The sequence below is a fragment of the Babylonia areolata genome, chromosome 21 (genome assembly GCF_041734735.1).
Source record: "Babylonia areolata isolate BAREFJ2019XMU chromosome 21, ASM4173473v1, whole genome shotgun sequence".
Taxonomy (NCBI): domain Eukaryota; kingdom Metazoa; phylum Mollusca; class Gastropoda; order Neogastropoda; family Buccinidae; genus Babylonia; species Babylonia areolata.
The window spans coordinates 23,710,275-23,731,850 of NC_134896.1; the positions used below are offsets into that span (position 1 = coordinate 23,710,275).

The following is a 21,576-nucleotide window of genomic DNA, read 5'->3' on the forward strand; positions in this document are numbered from 1 at the left end:
CTGTACCCACCTAGCCTTCAGTATTATATCACAGTGCTCCAGCTATGTTTCACAAACGACAAGGTGGAGCCCATACTCAAAATAGCTGACACTCATCCCCCCATTCAACTCACTACAACTGGCGCATTCATGCAGATTCTGACCAAATGCACGTCTTCTGTGAGCACCCCATTACAGACTGCCAGGTTGGGTGTCACTGGAACGGATCTGGCCAATGTCCAGGAGCAGTCATCAGTTTACTGTGTGCAACCTGTTCTTCATCCTGTCACCAACAGTATGACAGTGCAACACGTTCTGTGGGTGTCACTGAACACAGCAAGGCAACTGGGTCAGGAGTATGCCTTTGTCTCGTTTGACTTTGCAGTTGCAAAGAAAGCACTGATGGCCATTTGGCAAAATGAACAGTACCAGTACCAGAAGAAAGTAGCATGTTTTTGGTGCGTTTCACTTCACTTGTTCTCTTGGTGCTCTGGGAAAACTCATGAGAGGAACAGGCTTTAGAGACATCATCGTTCAGTTGGGCAACCGCACCAGGGGCTCCACTGAAGCCTCTGTGGCCAGGAAACACAAAGACCATGCTATCATAGCATACATCAGTGTTGGAAGCTCTGGAGATCCTTCATCTGGGACAGTGTCTCAAAGACTCACCAAGTACAAAGGAACTCTCCGAGGACGCAAATTGGCATCTTGAAGTCCCCCCCAAATGGAGACAAAAATACATAAGTATACCACAAAAGTATACCACTTTGATATATGTGAAATACAAGAAAGAGGTTCTTGTGGCAAGAAATGAAAAACGCCACAGTTTGGTAGTGCACATGAACAAGTCAGTGATATTTTCTGTAATTCGAAAATGATAAGAGTTAGTTTTGCAATGAACTATGAATAGTCTGGTATTTATGTTGGCCACACCTTTCGCAACTGCCAAAGAAGGGAGTTGGTGGTGTTTTTTGTTTTGTTTTTGGTGGGGTTTTTTGGATAACAATTGTCTTGCTTCTTAACTGACGTTATTTGACACAGGTAGTTATGGACAGATAATCGTGGACAGAAAAACTGACCAAAATATATAGCAGATATCGTGAAAAATCCCCTTACTGCTGTAAGTGGGGTGTATAAACGCATAAACCATTAATGATGATGCTTTCTTTTTTTTTACCGAATAAAAAGTTGTAAATTGCAGCAACGCGATACTTGAAAGTGTGGATTTTGGGTCAGTATTAGAACGCCTGTAACGCTCGAGTACATTTTAGCAGGTCATTATTAATAGCAGAAGGCTGGGTGATATAATATGAAGCTCTACAAACCTAATTTTAGTCAAATTTGACACTTCACTAAAACAACATACCATTTTTGTTGATCACACGCTTTCGCGACAATACAAAGACAGTGTTTTTGTTGTTGTTGTTGTTGTTGTTGTTGTTGCTTTTACCTTACCGTGATATATTTATACCGTAATTCATTTTCAGCAAACAGGTATATTTGGATGGCAAATTGATCAAACTTTCAGGAAATCATAATGGACATATATGGTCAGAATGCCAGAAAATCGACTGCCTAAGCAGCTGCTGTTCGGAGAACTGTCAGGGCAAGCGCTCAGCTGGAGGTCAGAAAAAACGCTACAAAGACTCCCTCAAAGCGTCCTTTAAAGACCTGGGCGTCGACATCAACACGTGGGAGACGCTTGCTCTGGACCGTCCAGTCTGGCGAAGCAAGATCACCACAGGAGCCCGTGCAGTTGAAACAGGCACATCACCGAGGAGCAACGAAAGCGTGCTAGGAGAAAGACCCGAGCATCATCCGCTGCCTCGACAGCACCCACTCCCTTGATGTCCTACATGTGGGCGAACCTTCAGAGCCCGGATTGGCCTCATCAGTCACCCCTGGATCCAAACCCACCGATCTTCCATCTGATTTTTGAAGCTATGGTAATCTTCGAATTGAACATCACTACAGTGTGTGTGTGTGTGTGTGTGTGTGTGTGTGTGTGTGTGTCTGTCTGTCTGTCTGTCTGTCTGTCTGTCTGTCTGTGTCTGTGTCTCTGTGTGTCTGTGTGTACATTCCGATGCAGAGCAGCAAAATCCATTTATCAAAAGCCAGACAATCATTTTAACACCCCAAAGAAACGACCGGCAACAGCGCCTCATAATATGTGTCCATCAGATCAGTTGTCGAATGATGATATTTCCCAGCTACTAAATACCATAACACTTGCCTGACATAACCGAAAAAAATCGATCCTGATTAAGACCCATAAGCTACAGGGAGAGCTCAGCAAAGTAAGAACAACATGAGCCAGTTTGCAAGAACCTTACTATAATAAATACGATTTATTTGATGGATGTTCTAATATGCTGGATGTTTTCATTTGTTTACATTGTTGTGCAATACGTTATTATCTTAACGTGTGTGTGTGTGTGTGTGTGTGTGTGTGTGTGTGTGTGTGTGTGTGTGTGTGTTGTGTGTGTGTGTGTGTGTGTGTGTGTGTGTGTGTGTGCATTTGACATTTATATACGATCTATTTGTTGTTGTTGTTGTTTGGGTTTTTTACATTGTTGTACACTACCTTGTCTTTACATGTTTGTGGGTGGGGGTGAGGGTGAGAGTTAATATTTATATTTTATTTGCTGGATGTTTTCTATCGGTATACAATGTTGTGCAATACTTTATTGTCTTAATGTGTGCGTATGTGTGGGGGTGTGGTGGTGGGAGGTTGTTTTAGTCAGCTAGTGAGAGTTTTTATCTGACTTGTTTTAGTGTGTTGTATGGTACATATGCTCATTTTTATGTTGGTGTCTACAACGAGCCTGTGATTGCACACGTTAATTTCCATGTGGATTAATAAAGTGTTTTTGAATTGAATTGAATTGAATTGAATACTGAACTCAGTGGTTCGCATCTGAGAAACAACGTGCGCTGTTCTTCTTCTTTCAATTAAACGACTAACACCAACTTGCGGATGCTTCTGTCGTGGTTAATGCGTGCCGGGTATTTTCGTATTAATTTTTCAAAGCCCACCGAACACACTGACGCGGATAACATGATCTTTAATGTGCGTATTTGATCTTTTGCATGCCTGTACACATGAAAGAGGCCCAACGCCTCGACCATACCACCCTTCACGGAACAGACCACAGCCACGAACAACTTGACCCCTACGTAAACATGAATGGGGTACAGGCAGTACGTGTGGTGTCCTCGAAAACAGTTGGGTTTTCGTTTGTTTGTTTGTTTGTTTGTTGATTTTGTTTTTCACAAAGATCACCAGGGAATGGAACAGCATGTTTGAGACTGTAGGTTATGTCTGCTGGGTTGGTGGGAGAAGTTAAATAAAAAGTCTCCGGTTGTCTCTCTTTCTCCACAGCCTGTTCCTGCGGCAACCAATCGGCTTTGAGACGTTTGCAGGCATTTGGGATTTGTCATGCCTGAACAGCTCCTGACAGGCTAGTCACCTAATTTACAGCTGAATTTGTTTCTTTTTAAGTTTTCAATGGTGAACTTCCCACTTCGTCGATGCTATGCCACAGTGTGTATGATGTTGGCCTTCTCTTAGTCGAGACCGAAAAGCCTCGTCAACAAACTGAAACTAAAACTACACATGATGTCTGACATGACGTCATCGTAGTGCTTCCGGTTATCCCGACATCCATTGTAAACCAAAACAGAGAAATACGAATGTTGCTTCGGCACAAAACTTTAAAACTTGGATCAAAGCTTGTAAGCTGATCATAGAGACGCACTCGTTATTATTAACAGAGTTCGTGACAAGCATACTGTTGACGAGAGTGATGGTCTAATCAAACGAAACGCTACAATCATCCAAGTTGACACAGACAACTTGCCAGAAAGTTGAAGAACTGGTAGCAGACGAGTTTTGAGTCAGTCGACATTCCTTCGGAAATTGGAACATTTTTCGTGTGTCTTGACACCCAATCCATGGCATCAAACGGGAGAGGTCACGACAAAACTGGGCCGGGAGAATCTGCACTTTCTGTCCAGAAGCAGTATCACAGGAAAGCGTTTGAACACATTTCAAAAGCTTTAAAAATCGACGAGGAGGGACAAGAAGACACAGGTTTCTCTCTCTTTCGCTTTTTTAGCTTTATTCCCTCTTTAGGGCGAGGGCTGGATGTAAAAAAGCATGTTACTTGCTTATCTATTACCCTCGTTAATAAAGATTTTGTCTTGTCTTGTCTTGTCTCTTTCGCTCTAGCACTGTTTGTGTTCATCCACACAGAAGACATAAGCAATTCATCCAGTTATGCCACCAAACAGCAGATGATTATGTCAAGCCTTTCTTAAGCTGGATATTTTCATGGTTCCATAATCCACTGAATTCTGAATGAATTGTGTATTTAGCAATGCATGTTTCTGGAATCTGGATTTGCATGTGTATACAGTACTATAATACTCTCTCTATATATATATACACACATGTATGGGCTTTACTTATCACTGCATTTATATCACTCACAGGAAAAATATCAGCCCTCAGCCCACACAACACTGTATATTCCATCACAAGACCATTTTTTCATAAAACATTAACTTCCTGTTTACTATTGTTATAGTGATTGGTGCCTGCTGTGTACTTCTGTATTTTCATAGCTTACCAAACTATTCAATGGATTACACTTTTACAGGGTTTTTATTGATATGCATATCCGATCTCCTGCAAGTGTGTGTCAGAAATGGGTTCAGGTACCAGAGGTTTGCATGAATGTTGGCCTGGGAGGTTGAAAAAACATCAACCAGTTAACCACTACACACTGCAGGGATTGAATTCAGAACCCACAAATTAAATCTTTCACAGTTTAACCATTTAGTTATTGCAGTTTGCACCTTTTTAGTCGTAATGAAACCAGTCAAGTAATGATTATTTGTTCAGTGTAATTAGATATATTTTTTACCAAATATTATAATTGTATTGAATTATATGTGGATGGGCACATGTGGTGATGTATACATGTGTATTATAAGTGTCTATGGTGTGCACTTGCTTCTAGTTGAAAAAAAACAACAAGTGCTCCTGTCTCTGCTTCAAAGTTATCACAGGCTCTGCTCTTCAGTATCTATCTGAACTTCTCTATACACATTCCCTCCAAGGCCATTAGATTCTCTGCTGACAACAGGCTCTTTCAGCTTCCTACATTCACACGCAAACAGCTTGGCTTGCAAGTTTTGTCTTTTTCTTTCTCAGCAGCTAAGCTCTGTAACTCTATACCATACTCTGTCCATCACAGTCAGTCCCTATAGTCTTTCAGGTTAGGCCTGAAAATATATCTTTTTACACATTACTGTGATTAACATATCCCTTCCCTACCACCTATGAATATGCTGTTTCGATGCAGATTGATTTACTTGATTGTGATGTATGTGCACGAGGAGGATAAGGGGGAGTGTGAGTGTGGTCGCCTCTGTGTGTGTGTGTGTGTGTGTGTGTGTGTGTGTGTGTGTGTGCATGCTTGTTTGTGTGTGCATGTGTGTGTGCGCACACATGTTTGTGGGTGTGTGTGTGTCTGCATGTGTGTGTGTGCATCTGTGCGTGCCTGTGCATGTGTGTGTGTGTCTTGTGTGTTATATACTATTACTTGTTATTTCCTTTTGTGTTATACACAATACCATTTTATGGTTCCTTTGGTATTACTTCTTGCAGTTATTCACTTATTCATTGTAAAGCACCTTGAGCGATGGAAGGCACTATATAAAATTTTCCATTGTCATTATTGTGTGTACATGTGCACACTTCTGTACGTGTATATATGGAGACATACACATACATATGTATGTACATGTATCTTGGTGTGTCCATTTCATATGCTCCAATATTCTCCTGTGTGTGTTTGGGTTTTTGGGTTTGTTATGTATTTTTGTTTATTTGATTTTGCTTTGTTTGTTGTTGTTGTGTTTTAATTCAAGCTCATTTATAATGTTACCTTTTGTTTGTTTTTTACAGCACAGAAAACTGCCGCTGTAAATTTGTATAGAAAGGGAATCGAAGAGCTTGAGAAAGGCATTGCAGTAAATGTTGTGGGAGAAGGTTAGTCTGCAATTGTTATTTTTCATTTTTTCTTTCTTTTTGATTTGTCTTTCTTTGTCAGTGAGTCTATCAGTCAAATAGATATTATTTAATATTTGATCCTCTTGTTTTGATCTGTCAGCACTGAATAAATCAATAATTCATCTATAGATGCATATATATATATATATATATATATATATATATATATATATCCACAATAACCTATTACAAGAGGGAAATTATTGAGCATCCAATTTCGTATGAAGCACATCAACACATATATATATCTACATATCTATATCTATATATATATCTGTGTATATATATATATATATATATATATATATATATATATATATATATATCCACAAATCGTCTCTCTATGAGTCTCTCTCACTCACACACACATGCACGCACGCGCACACACATATGCATGAAAGAACTTGAACACACACACACACACACACACACACACACACACACACACACATATATATATATATATATATATAGAAAGGAACTGCCTGTATGAAACAAAATTTAAAATATCACAGTCACACTCACAGACAATGAAATAAACTGTACAAATAATGACTCTCTTCAGTTTTAAGTCTTGTTTAGCAAAACTGGTTATGATTTTACTAACATCATATCTATCTGAAAGACCATGTACCTGTTTTTCAGCATCAAAACTTTTTCTTGTGAAGAAGTATGTAAATTTCACTGATGTTATTTTCCCCCAGGGGATACTATGGACCGTGCTAGACGTTTACGAGACAAGATGATGACAAATCTTGTTATGGCACAGGACAGATTGCAAATCCTGGGTAAGTTGTGTGGACTGTTAAAACTGTTCAACTTAGAGAAAACTGCCTCAGTTGCTCCTCTGATAGGGGCTTATTTGGAAACATTGTGCATACATGTATGTTTCACAAATTTAAATCTGTTATTTTTGTGATTAATTTTCATTTATAGATATTTTTTTTATCAGAAAGTGCATGCATGTTGAATGCAGAAGATATTGATAGGTATGTAAATTGTACTTGTTAAGTTGACATTGATAACTTTGTTTTTTGTTTTCTTTTGTCATTGTATATTTTTGTTTTGTCTTGTTTTTTGTTTGGTTGGTTTTTTTTGTTTGTTTTTTTGTGGAGGAGAGTGGGGTGTTTTTTTTTCGTTTTTGTTGTTGTTGTTGCCGTTGTTGTGTTTTTTTGTTTTTTTTTGTTCTTTAGCTGTCCAGTCAATGCATCATCCATACCAATTCAGTGGTATTACCAAAGCTGTTCATCCTGTTGAGTGTTTGCATATCAGAACCCATTATGTATGTAAACTAAAGTAAAGCTAATCAATCAGCATGAAATAAGGAGGGTTTTTTAAAGGAACTATAAATAAAGGTCGATTTAAATTATTTGTTCATCCATTGAGTAATGCTCTTTGTCAACGTCTTGTGAAGTTCACTATATATTATCACAAACATATATATCAGTATACGTAAAATATTAGTGATTATATCTTCATTTCAATAATTAACCTTGTTCAGTCTTTTCATCATTCATAAGATGATTAATGGGTTCTAACAGCTGAAATGTAATGGAGAAAGATTCATCACTTGAATATAAGGTAGATACTAAAGTCTGGATTTTACTTAAGATTGAATGATTTTGACATCCTTCCCTCATACCCCAGGCACCCCCCCCCCCGTCCCCCTCCACCCCAAGTATAAAATTATACCAGTCATAAACAAAATATACAAACATACCTGCTGTTCAGTGGGCAGTTTTAAAACCATCTGTTATTATTTCTAATTTTGTGTATTATTCATGATTACATTTATGTTCACTTCAGGTTAGTTTTCTTTTAAGCCTCTCGAGAAAAAATTGGCAGATTCATCAATGTCAGATGCATGTCCTGGGTTTATGTGCATGATTGTGTCTCTACTTGTTCCTGATTTTCTGTTCTAGGTGTTCCTTTGGATTTGCCTTTTTGACTCACTTGTGTAAACAAAGTGAGTCTATGTTTAAACCCGGTGTTCGGTTGTCTGTGTGTGTGTGTGTGTGTCTGTGTGTCCGTGGTAAACTTTAACATTGACATTTTCTCTGCAAATACTTTGTCAGTTGACCCCAAACTTGGCATAAAAATAGGAAAAATTCAGTTCTTTCCAGTCATCTTGTTTAAAACAATATTGCACCTCTGGGATGGGCACAAAAAAATAACAAAAAAAGAAGCCTAATTATATGCAAACTGCATTTACTGTTATATTTATAATTTTTGTATTCTCTAAACTTGGCACTTTGACCTCTTATTCTGACACAACAATAAGAGGAGTTATTATTATCATTTTTTGTTCAAACAGGAACTTCTTTTGCTAAGCATGGAATTTTTATTTATTTTGCAAACCTTTTGGTGCAGATAGTAAAAAAGGGAAATTACTCTGTAATTAATGCTAGGGGACGTAATTTATCACAAGTGAGTCTTGAAGGCCTTGCCTCTCTTGTTTAAATGTGTTTTCATCAGGTTCTGTGGGACCAATATTTAGTTTTTCAATCCCGATTACTGGCTAAAAGCAACAGAAGATAGATTTATTTGAAACCAGATGAACCCGGGTGTGGCTGTGTATCTTGGGGACTGGGAATGAGTGGCATGGGAGTAAAGCTGCTGAAATGGTGCAGATGATGGGTCAGCAAAAAAAAAAAAAAAAAAAAAAAAAAGACATTTGAAACCAACTATTTGTGAATTATGTTGCAGAAACGTTATTACGGGAGCTGTCCCTCAATGATAAGAAATCATCAGACAGCGGAAAAGAAGGGAAGAAACTGTCGGGTCAAGACGGCTGCAGCGAAAAACCTGGCAGGCTTGTTTCTGTTCCCAAACGCTTGGTGTCCCCATGCCCCAAACCAGCAGGTGTTTGCTCAACCTTTGATAATTTCGTTTGATCGCAGTCCTTCAGTTTCCTCTGTCACTGTGGAAACAAGTCTTGAAGCTCTCGGCTTTGAAAAGAAATGTCTAAGTTGCTGATCATTGTTGTTGTTTCCTTATTTAGTCACTTCTCTTGATTAATCTGTGTGTGTATGTATGTGTGGACATAATCTTGTGTCAATCAAGTCAAATAATCATGTCATATTTTCGTAGAGGAGTCAGCTCAAGAGACATTTCCGGTATTCATTTGCCGGTATTGTGTCAAATTCTAAAGTTCAGTCATTTCATGTCTTTGTTCAAATCTTGCTTTTTTGATGGCTGCCAGAAAAAGAGGGTGCAAGCCAGCAGGAAAAAGGGGAGGTTACCTACTTCCGGGAGGTTATCGGCCGTAGTTGCTTTCGTTTTCTCCACATAGGCGGATAGTAGTTTGCACAGGACAGGAATGTCAGACCCCTGCCGGAGTCTGCACTAGTTGGGTCACTGTAAGTATGTTATTTAAACGTAATTTTAGATAGTAAATTTCCTTTTTGACAGAAGAAGAAGAAAAACAGGAAGACGCTGGCAGACTTTGCGAAACCTGCTTTTATTTTTTGTGTTATTTGGAGCTTTTTTTCCTTCTTTTTTTTTTTTTTTTTTTTTTTTTTTAGTTGCATTCCTAATTGAGCTGGCTGGGAATAAATTTCCCCAGATGGGGTTGATGGTGTTTATTACCACTGCAGATTTTTTTTTCTTCCTCTTCTTGAAATTGACATCATTATGACAATTTTGATAAATATGATTTTATTCTTCAAGATTTTTTTTTTTTTTTTTCAGATCATAAGAACAACCAGACATATCAAAATTTGTTTGAAAGTAAGCAAGTTCAGAATAAGTTCCAAAGTGTCTGGAAGTCACACAATGACAGGGGTTCTTTGGTGTTTCTTTTGTTTTTTGTTGTTTTTAATGTTTTTTGTTGTTGGGGTTGTTTTTTTAATGCAGCTTAAAATTTGTGACAATTGATTTTTCCATTTAGATTATAATTATGGACAACATATCAAAGTTACTCTCTGGACTTCCTGTTATATATTCAGGCATCAAGGAAGCCCCAAAGATAGAGACACCAGCAGTGTTGTTGGTCAGGAAATTTGAGTGACACTTCCCAAAACACATCTGTGAAGTGGATGACATTCCACTGTGTGAGCTGAGTCTTTCCATTAGAGACTCCAAAACAAATAGATGTGGGATGGTGTTTGATCCCACATACCTCCTGTCAGTCAGTCTATGACACTAACTATTTCACCGTACTGTTTGGTCTACTGATGACAGTAACTGCTTTGTCACAGAATCAGATTATGCAAGCATCCGCCATAGAAAAGACAACACTACCACATGTTTTGTTTTGTTTTTTCGGTTGTTTATTTCTACTGAGACTATTTGGAGGATGCAGAAAGGATCTCATGTCTGATTGAATTTTGTTTTTGCTTTTTGTTTGTTTATTTTTTGGTCCCTTCAGCGCATACAAAACTTTGCTACCCGACTTGTCCTCAGAAAGAAAAGATCTGAGCACATCACTCCTCTTTTGCAACATCTCCACTGGCTCCTTGTCTCACACTGAATAAAGTACAAGATCAGCACTCTATGTTATAGATGCATTCACAAAACTGCCCCTTCCTATCTCTACGGCTGCCTTCACCTCTACACTCCATCTTGCTCACTACGATCGGCTTCAGATCCACTATGTTTACGCATACCCAGATTCAAACAGTCGACTGTTGGCCGCCGTTCTTTCTCTGTCTCTGGACCTTGCGATTGGAATGAACTTCCTCTTTCGCTTCGTCAAGTCTCCACACTCAGCTCTTTCAAGTCTGGCCTTAAAACCCACCTCTTCCCAAAATAGCCTCCCTTGCCTGCCCTTCCTTGTCTTTAGTTTCTACAGTTTTAGAATTATGCATGCGTGTGAATGACTGGTGCAAAAGCGCTTTGATTTGTCTCTGCACAAGATTCAGCACTATATAAATACCATTATTATTATTATATGCAGCTTCAAACAAATCAGCAAAAGGCAGTCAGCAAGGAGTCACAGGATCTAGAGACAAGGTCCCAAACCGCACCACCACCAACGGAGAGAGAAAGGGACCGTCAGCGATGGCCCCTCCACGATACACTCCTCGACAGCCTCCACACAATAGGAGCTCTTCACAGCCCGAGGTGAGAGTTTGTATTTGCGTGTGTGTGTCTCTTCTCTCAAAGATATCTGAGTGTGAATGCATGTACATTGGACAGTATATGGAAGATTAACAAAGACAGTGTGAGATACGCTAGTGTGGTTGAATTGTTGATGAATGGAAAAAAGAAAGTGGAGGGAAAAGCCAGGTAAAGGAAAAAGAGAACATACACTAGGGCATGAGTATTTGTGTTTGTGTTTACATACGTCTGTGTGTGTATGTGGATGTGTGTCTGTTTTATATATCGCTGTATGTTTGTGTGAGAGAGAAAGAGTTGGTGTGTATGCTTTTAATCGTACAGTTATAACTATATGTGTATCTTTTTTATCTTATCTCACTTTGTACAGCTAGTTAGTGGGCACGCATGTGTCTGTTTTTTATATCTCAAAATAAGTCAAATGGTACAGTTTGTCAGTTAGTTGGACATGTATCTTTTTTTCTTTTTTTCTTTTTATTATCTCAGTTGTTACAGTAAGACAGTTAGCTAGACATGTATTTGTCTTTGTTTTATCTCACTTGGTACAACTAGTTAGTGTATATATGCTTTTTGATATGTGGGCTTGTATATGTCTTTCAGAAGGTTGGTTTGATGTTGTTTTATCTTACTTGGTACAGCTAGATTTCTCCCATACTTTTCACAAGATGGCCCATTTGGGTATGGGTTAGTAAGAAGCATTTAACAAATTCACGTAACTCAGTTATGTAAAGAAACTTGCCAAAAATTTACCAACAACACCTGGATTAAGTTGTTGACAAAGTATAAAACCTCTAGACTTTGCAATAAGGTAATCATGTGAAACGTTGTCATGGATGTCAATAAAACATAAGCGGTTTTGCCAGAAATTGGCCTTCCTTCAGATAGGTAGCAAAGAAACATGCTTTGATTGGTTGTTTTCAACAGTGGACGGGTCAGTGACGCTGTTGTTAGCTTACAACATTATTGTGGTGCCACACTATCAGTTCAGAAAACATCTAAATCTCTGATTCCCGATTCAGAATGTTAGGCAGAGAGAGTTTATGTGTGCATGCAAATGTGCACAGTTGTGTCCCCTCAAACATGCATGTAAGCTTTCATAATAATGCTAAGTCCTTGGTTGGAGTATGCCAAAGGACTAGTGTTGCTGCTCCTCCCTTTTCAGCACTTCCTTCTCCCTTCCTTGTTCCACCCTTTTTTTTTTCTTTCATGAACACCAGTATACCTTGTCCCTTTAACCCTTTCAGTGCCAAGTCTATTTTATGTTCATTGACAATTTTTTTACCGAGGGATCTTTTGGTTACGGAGGATAATGATAAATGAAATTCTAGCATGCAAACTGCTAAGAGAAAGTTTACATAGCCAATACTTTTCTGTTAGGAAAATGAATACACTATACATTTAAAACAGATTCATCTGAATTTAATGATTTTGTCATGGGGAAATTCCTATAATCACATGCACAGAAATTTCCATCATGGAGCACTTTTTTTACACACCAGAATGGGACAGAAATCTCTATCCTCAGGCACTTTTTTTGCACAACGGAAGGACGAAATTTCCATCCTGGAACACTTTTTTGCACACCAGAAGGGGATGGAAATTTCTGTCCTGGAGCACATTTTTGCACACCAAAAAGGGACCAGATTTCCATCCTGGAGCACCTTTTTTTTTTTTGCACACCAGAAGGGGATGGAAATCTCCATTCTCGGGCACTTTTTTGCACACCGGAAGGAGATGGAAATTTCTGTCGTGGAGCACATTTTTGCACACCAAAAGGGGACCAAATTTCCATCCTGGAGCACTTTTTTTTACACACCAGAGGGACGAAATTTCCATCCTGGAACACTTTTTTGCACACCAGAAGGGGACGGAAATTTCTGTCCTGGAGCGCTTTTATGCACACGTGAAGGGGACCAAATTTCCATCCTGGAGCAATTTTTTTTGCACACCAGAAGGAGACGGAAATTTCTGTCCTGGAGCACTATTTTTGCACACCAGAAGGAGACGGAAATTTCTGTCCTGGAGCACTTTTTTTGCACACCAGAAGGAGACGGAAATTTCTGTCCTGGAGCACATTTTTGCACACCAAAAGGGGACCAAATTTCCATCCTGGAGCAATTTTTTTTGCACACCAGAAGGACGAAATTTCCATCCTGGAACACTTTTTTGCACACCAGAAGGGGACGGAAATTTCTGTCCTGGAGCGCTTTTATGCACACGTGAAGGGGACCAAATTTCCATCCTGGAGCACTTTTTTTGCACACCAGAAATTTATGTCCTGGAGCACATTTTTGCAGAACGAAAGGAGACCAAATTTCCATCTTGGAGCACTTTTTTTGCACACCAGAATGGGACGGAAATTTATGTCCTGGAGCACATTTTTGCACACTGGAAGGGGACCAAAATTTCCGCCTTGGGGAAATCACAGGGTTAACTCCCTTCTTAAAAAAAATAAATTTTTAATCCTCACTTTATTGTCAGTGGCCTAATATTCTGTTGTAATTCAGTTTATTTTTTGCAGGCCGTGAAAGGTGCACAACACACTTTGTCCAACATCAAGCTGAACAATGTTGACAAGAAGCTGGCAGACCTCATCCTTGGAGAGATCATAGACTGTGGACCCAAAGTAGACTTTAAAGACATTGGTGGGTAGAAATAATCAGTCTTAATGGGATGCGTAGTCTTGATGAATATGAAATGTGGCTTTCAAGTTTTCAGACATGTTAGAGGTTTACATCAGACATATTGTGTGTGTGTGTGTGTGTGTGTGTGTACACTGCATGCTCTGTGCACATATCTGTGTAAATTTTCTACTCTGTGTGTTGATACTGTGCTTTGTGTACGCATTTCTGTATTTATGTATACCTGGGCCAGCATCTGTCAAAAATATGAAAGACTTTCTTTTCCAGCAATGATTATTTGGTGTCATATACTGTACCATGTCAAACTGATGCAAACTAGGCCTATCGGTTTGGTATTCAATCTCTTTTTGCTGTTTTTGAATTATTTGGTGTCTTTCTTTTTTTTCTTTTTTCTTTTTTAGCTGGACAGGGAATGGCCAAACAAGCATTACAAGAAATTGTCATTCTTCCATCTCTACGACCTGAGGTAAGCTGTTATGTCCTGGATGAAAAACAAATTCAGTTTTTCATGTCCATTTCTTGCCTTTACCGCCACTGTCATTTCCATTTAACACTGTCCCTGATGATGAGCCTACAGTTAGAAATGTTACGAGCTTCTTATCAAAGTGAGTTTTAGTTTACAACCTGAAGTTATTTTCACTTGATTTTCTCTATTCGTCCTTCATGGTCATTGGCCATTGGAATGAGGCAGTGAGCATAAGATACTGTTATGAAGTACTAAAGAAGTACTTTATCCCATACTTTGTGGTCGGCAAAGTGCTCACTCTTGACAACATAATGGTGGCTTTGAATTTTTTTGTTGTTGTTTGTTTTCTTGTGTGTGTGTGTGTTTTGTTTGTTTGTTTGTTTTTCTACCCACACATGTTCATTGTGTCTTTCAGTAACAATGGTTTGTATGCTGACTGTATCATGTGCATATTCATTACATTAATATCATTCATTACTTATCAGATGTTCACTTTGTGGTCTTGGCCACTATGGTTTAATTGATCAAAAACTGAAAAAGGACAGGAAATTGTGAGGTAGCGCATGCTCATTAGCATGAGTGTGTGTGTGTGTGACTTACTGTGTTATTGACTTTATTAATGTTGTTCTACCGTGTATTACTATTACATTTATTTGAATATGTTAGGTCATTGTTTTCTTCTTCAGTTTCATATGGAATATAGAGTGTAGTGGTCAAATTTCCATAGTCTCTTTAGTGAAAATTGTATCAGTGCCTTGTCTTTTGCACAAATGTCTTTCCATTGGTTTGCATTTCAGTTGGTTGCACTTGTATGCTACAGTTATTCTGTTGGTTCAGTTGTCATTTGAATAACTGATTTTCTCATTCAGTTTTTAAAATTATCTGTTGTAGCTGTTCACAGGATTGCGAAGTCCAGCTCGAGGGTTGCTGCTGTTCGGACCTCCAGGAAATGGGAAGACTATGCTGGTAAATGGATTTTTTTCCCTTCTCTTTTTCTTTTCTGTTTCTTTAAAAGAAATGCATGCACACAACTTCTAAGTGTGTATCTATACAAAATTGATGCAAGAGTAAAAACAAGGAATATCATTACATTAGGCATGTTACATTCTATATGTTAAGAATGATTTCATCTGAAATTTATATAGACTTATTTGTCAAACATAACTGAGAAAACTAATCATCGCAAAGCGCCAGCTGCTCTATAAATGTAGCAGTGTGCTCCAGTGTACACCATCCTTCAACCTTATTTGGACCAAATTTTAATGATTTTGAGAATGATAAATCTTTTTTTCTTTCCCACCTTGTCTGTAGAACTTGCCAGCGCTCTTTTTTTTTCCTGTCTTGGCCCATTAGTGTGGAACAAACTACCCTTTTCAGTCTGTCACATGGATTCCCCATTTCTTCTTCTTCTTCTTCTTCTTTTTCTTCTTCGTGGGCTGCAACTCCCACGTTCACTCGTATCTACATGTGTGGGCTTTTACGTGTATGACCGTTTTTACCCCGCCATGTAGGCAGCCATACTCAGTTTTTTGAGGTGTGCATGCTGGGTATGTTCTTGTTTCCATAACCCACTGAATGCTGACATGGATTACAGGATCTTTAACATGCGTATTTGATCTTCTGCTTGTGTATGCACATGAAGGGGGCTCAGGCACAAGCAGGTCTGCACATCAGTTGAACTGGGAGATCGGAAAAATCTCCACCCTCTACCCACCAGGTGCCGTTACCAAGATTCGAACCAGGGACCCTCAGATTGAAAGCCGAATGCTTTAACCACTTGGCTTTTGTGCCTGTCAGATACCCCAGTTCAATTTGAAAAGTCCTCAAAACACATCTCTTCCATTCTTACTAATGTTCTTCTTAGGCTTATGCTCATCGTATGTGTGTGTGTGTGTGTGTGCACGTGTGTTTGTTTGAGTGTTTGTGCATGCTCTCGCTTGTTCATGTATGGCATGCTTGATGCATGTATGTTTATCTGTTAATAACGTTTTAACGTAAACGCCCTGAGCTCCCTACCTGGGAAATGTCATTGTCAGTCTGCCTTATTATTGTTATTGTTGTTATGGTCTGTGTGCAGGCAAAGGCAGTGGCCAATGAATCCAAATCAGTATTCTTCAACATCAGCGCTTCCAGTCTGACATCCAAATGGGTCAGTTGACTTAACAGCCAGCATCTGCGGGAGTGTTGTTTGGTTTCTTTTGCCAGTTCTTATGGCTAGTAGAGATTGGTGTCACCAGGTCTTGAAATTCCTTGCAGTGAAATGAATATGAAGCACAGGTTCTTTTTTTTTTTAAATTGTATTTGATTTTGTTGTTGATTTTAAAAAAAATATATACGTACTTTGTTTGATATTTTCTTTGGGAAAGAAATGTTTAAGATAAGATATTTTAACAGGTTTAGGCAATTCTTTCGCTTCATAAAATCGCTTTTTCTTCTTTATTTTTTTGTCATGGTTTTTTCAGTTCTTTGTTTGGATTTTTTGTTTGTTTTCCCAGTTTACTTTTTTTTGTTCTAAGATGCAACTAAATACGTAATTATTTCTCTATGAAAATACAAGATAATCACATTTTTCGGTCATTTGTAGAAAACAGAACTCCTTTTGTAGTAGCAATTTTGTTGTTGTTCTATGCCTGTGTTGCCATGCTTAGGTGTAACTGATTAGGATGCTGCAGTGAAAAAACCCTTGTCTTTTTTGTACAATGTTTCTGCTTTTGTACAATGTAGGGAAAGGTATTTTGAAAGTCTTGCTTTTGTATGTCAGGAAAGATGCATTTATATTCATTGATTGAGCGATGCTTTAAATGTTTAGTAGAATATAGTCTTTCATTGTGCTGGATAAAGAAACATATTGTAAACTTTTGAAAGAACAGAATCTTCATTGCAAGGGGGGAAAAGTGAATAGATGAAATAACTGATTGAAATGTTGTGTCTGCTTTTAAACACTTGACCAGGTGGGTGAGGGAGAGAAGTTGGTGCGGACCCTTTTTACAGCTGCCCAGCAACTTCAGCCTGCTATTGTGTTTATTGGTCAGTGAAGCGTTTATTGGTTCAATTGGTTATAATGAATGTCAATTGCTTATAATGAATGTGCAATATGTAGGAGGAATAATGTGCAATATGCAGGATGAATGTACAATGGAATATGTCTAATGCTAACGTCCATATTCTAAATATATTTCTGTTTAATAATTACAATGTAATAATTAATTGCAATGTTTTTAAAAGCGAATATGTGAAATGCTTTTATTTGAGAACATATGTTTATTACTCTTGTTTAATCAAGTAATCCGCATGTGGGGGGGGTGTGGGGGGAGGTGCGGGTGTGTGCTGATTATCTGGTTGCGGTTTTCCGCAATTTATCTTTATTCTTATCTTATCTGTCTATTATAATCAATGTGCAGTATAGTAGGCTATGTTTATAATTATATTCAAATAATGTTTCTTAATTCTTTCTGTTTTTACATTAAGAATACTAGTTATTACCTGCAGTGTGTGGATGTATGTATGAAACGGTGTATGTGATATTTTTTACATTTGTATCTTCGTAATATTCGTAAAAGCTGTTGTTGACTTTTACAGTTATGGTCCCCATGTTGTTTACTTGTCTATGTTGTGATAATGCACCTGACCAAATTTCTCCAGTTGGAGATAATAAAGTTATTCTTATCTTATCTTATCTTACCTTATTCATTTGTATTATTCAAAATAATTCATTTCTGTTATCTGTCTGTTACTTTATGGGTTGGTTTTCTTTTTATTTAACAGTTCATATTTTGTTATGCAATATCTGTATACTTTTGATTCATTTTTTTTAACACTTTTATAGTTCTCAGCAACTGTTGTTCTGTTTATTCTTGAATGTGTGTTGCTATTTTGAGTATCTAGATCTGATTTTTGTTACCATGCAGTTGTGTTTGCAGGATTCATATTGTTCCCTCAATTGGTGGTACTTATCCTTCACTTCTGGAAGAGTGTGTGTGTGTGTGTGTATGTGTTTGTGTGTGTGTGTGTGTTGTCTGTGTATTTCAGCAAGACAAGGGAATCAATTTCTTGGCACTTCAGCTTAAAAAAAACAGATCATATTATACTCACCTTATGAATAGGCACATGAGAATAGGCCTCTTGTTTACAGGTAGAACTTTTCTCATTGGTCACCTCCCTGTTACACTGTCAGCAAACCATCACATTACATTTGTGTTATGTCATACTTCCTACATTTTTTTGTTATTTTTTCTGACATTGATTGACTCATTATCATGTATAAGTTAGTTGCTGCTTTATGCATGTGTCTTGTCATATTCTCTGCATCTTTATATATTACTGATATCAGTTGACTCATTATCATGTGTCAGCTAGTTGCTGCATAATACATGTGTCATGTCATATTCCCTGCATCTTTGTATTTTACTGATATCAGTTGACTCATTATCATGTGTCAGCTAGTTGCTGCATAATACATGTCATGTCATATTCCCTGCATCTTTGTCTTTTACTGATATCAGTTGACTCGTTATCATGTATCAGCTAGTTTACACATTGTGTGTATGTGTCATGTCTTATTCTCTGCATCTTTATAGTTTACATATATGACTGACATACTGCCATGCGTCACCTACCTGTTGCAGTATATGTTTGGTTATGTCTTATTCTCTGCTCGTTTTGTTTTGTTTGGTTTTAAATTGTCTGCATGTTCATATTTTACAGATGAGATCAGCTCATTTAAGTCAGTTACCAAATTGTAATTGTGCCCTGTCTTATTCTCTGCATTGTCTTATCTTACAGATGAGATCGACTCATTATTATGTGAGAGACGAGAGGGGGAGAATGAGGCCAGTCGTCGACTAAAGACCGAGTTTCTTGTACAGTTTGATGGTGTAAGTTGACATTGTGTGTGTGTGAGGCAGGGGCTGGGGGGGGGGTATTGTTCTGAGTGAAAAAGAACATGAGGAAAGGTTTCACTACTGACTCCAAACAAAAGGATTTTTTCTTTCGCAGATGGAAAAGATAAAAGATTTCAGTATGAGAAAAATAGTAAATTTGTCACATAATGTTAAAAAAAGATTTAAGACATCAGTTTTTGTTTCACAAGACTTGGTTGAAAACAACTTGGTGTTTAAATGTTAAAAGAAAAAGATAGTGAAAACTCTTTTTTTTTTTAAACATTTATCTTTAATGACGAGACTGAAGGAAAAGTTCAGTACACAATGTGTTTTAGACAGTGAAGTGAATGATTTAATTATTGAAAGAAATTTCAGTGCACATAAAATAATGAATTTTTCAGCAGAATTTGAATAAAGGAGAAATGACCTCATAGTTTTTACTTTAGTTCCCAACTGCTTCAGCCACATTTACAAATTGGCCCATAGAAGCTCAGTTCCAAATTGTGTGGAACTTGAAAGAACTCAAATTACCTTGATGGGTAGCAGTTGGTATATTTACATTGTGCTTTATAGCATCCCATAGCACATTTCAGTAACAAGGCATGTTTTCATATACATGTCAGATATGAAATACAGAACCACATACCACACACACACACACACACACACACACACACACACACACGCACACTCTGACAGTTCTTCCAGGATAAAGGTCCAACTGAAGTTGGATTTTGTTATCTTTAGCAGAGCGGTGAGGCCTTGGTTGGAAATACATGTGTTAAACATTCACCACTGTAACATCACACCACTCCAAAGGTGTGTGGTCATTCACAACAAGACACAGTTGATTATGAAGGTGCCACAGCAGAACTGGAGTGATGGCCTAGAGGTAACGCGTCCGCCTAGGAAGCGAGAGAATCTGAGCGCGCTGGTTCGAATCACGGCTCAGCAGCCGATATTTTCTCCCCCTCCACTAGACCTTGAGTGGTGGTCTGGACGCTAGTCATTCGGATGAGACGATAAACCGAGGTCCCGTGTGCAGCATGCACTTAGCGCACGTAAAAGAACCCACGGCAACAAAAGGGTTGTTCCTGGCAAAATTCTGTAGAAAAATCCACTGCGATAGGAAAAACAAATAAAACTGCACGCAGGAAAAAATACAAAAAAATGGGTGGCGCTGTAGTGTAGCGACGCGCTCTCCCTGGGGAGAGCAGCCCGAATTTCACACAGAGAAATCTGTTGTGATAAAAAGAAATACAAATACAAACAACTGATCAGGCATTTTACCTCTGATCCCGTGTTCACCAGTGATCAGGGTTTGAGGCCCCGTTTCCACATGGTATTGTGTCCATAGGAAAGTGCACTTTTTACTCCAGTTTTCCTCACTACAAGCAGGTGTGAATGAGGTACCTGACTGGGATGAGGATGGTTAAAGCAACAGAATTAGAGGATTGGGCCCCACCTTCCTATGCCGAGCCTTATTCATAGTGGATATGAGTTATTTCCCCAGTGGCTGTAAAAGTCTGTGGTACCTTTAGATTACTGTTAGTGGGGGGGAGGGGGGGGTTCTTCTTTTTCTCGTCTTTTTTTTTTTTAAGGAGGTGGGGGAGGGCTTGTTTTGATGGTGGCATTGGTGGGAATGCGTCCATAGTTTACCACTTTCCTTTCCTTTTTTTTTTCTTCTTTTTTTTTTTTTTTTTCTTAGTAAGTTGTACCCACTATATATGGCCCCTGGACCATGGCTGCAAAAAATTCTGTATTACAAAAAAAAAAAAAAAGTCTGTCACTCCTAACAGTGCGATAGGGAAAATCAAACAGTGCAGTGTACTGAATACTGTACTGTGACTGTGTGCAGGTGTCTTCCAGCCCAGACGATCGAATTCTTGTCATGGGGGCAACCAACCGTCCTCAGGAACTGGACGATGCTGTTCTCAGGTTATTGTCTTTTGTTTCTGCTGGCGCTGAATGTTTTAGGGTGTAGGGGTTGGGTGAGATCTGTTTTATATTTGATGCATAATGTGTATATGTAGGCACCAGAAACATGGCGTGTAGAAATGCTGTCAGCACATTTTCGGTGCTGTCCACATCTCCAGTATCATCTTTTTTGTCATTTTTCGAGGCAGTTTAAATCAGAAAGATTTTTATTTCTAAGTGTTTAAGTTACTTCATTTATCTTTAGCAAAGTTACACATTTGAAATACCAAGCACTTCAAGAGAGACAGTTTCAGTTTCACTTTTCTTTTTTTTTTCTCAAGGAGGCGTCACTGCGTTCGGACAAATCCATACACGCAACACCACATCTGTTGAGCAGATGCCTGACCAGCAGTATAACCCAACGCGCTTAGTCAGGCCTTGAGTGCATGCTTACATATTTGTGTACCTATGAAAGTGGATTTCATTTTACGTAATTTCGCCAGAGGACAACACTCTCGTTGCCATGGGTTCTTTTTCAGTGCGCCAAGTGCATGC

The 21,576-nt window shown here is 38.5% G+C and overlaps 1 protein-coding gene across 2 annotated transcripts in view; it reads left to right on the plus strand.

The window, feature by feature from the left end:
• The first annotated feature begins 3,647 nt into the window (after window positions 1-3,647).
• The window catches only part of LOC143296311 (spastin-like), a 29,489-nt gene continuing 11,560 nt past the window's right edge, over window positions 3,648-21,576 (plus strand). The window contains exons 1-12 of one of the 2 annotated variants that reach the window (XM_076608169.1): window positions 3,648-4,072; window positions 5,954-6,037; window positions 6,763-6,846; window positions 8,765-8,920; window positions 10,956-11,122; window positions 13,638-13,761; window positions 14,160-14,224; window positions 15,116-15,190; window positions 16,302-16,373; window positions 17,176-17,251; window positions 19,007-19,098; window positions 20,963-21,042. In XM_076608169.1, coding sequence (XP_076464284.1) covers window positions 3,934-4,072; window positions 5,954-6,037; window positions 6,763-6,846; window positions 8,765-8,920; window positions 10,956-11,122; window positions 13,638-13,761; window positions 14,160-14,224; window positions 15,116-15,190; window positions 16,302-16,373; window positions 17,176-17,251; window positions 19,007-19,098; window positions 20,963-21,042 — 1,214 coding nt within the window. In that variant the 5' untranslated portion in view covers window positions 3,648-3,933. The remainder of the gene's footprint in view (window positions 4,073-5,953; window positions 6,038-6,762; window positions 6,847-8,764; window positions 8,921-10,955; window positions 11,123-13,637; window positions 13,762-14,159; window positions 14,225-15,115; window positions 15,191-16,301; window positions 16,374-17,175; window positions 17,252-19,006; window positions 19,099-20,962; window positions 21,043-21,576) is intronic. The other variant, XM_076608170.1, reaches the window with a different exon arrangement.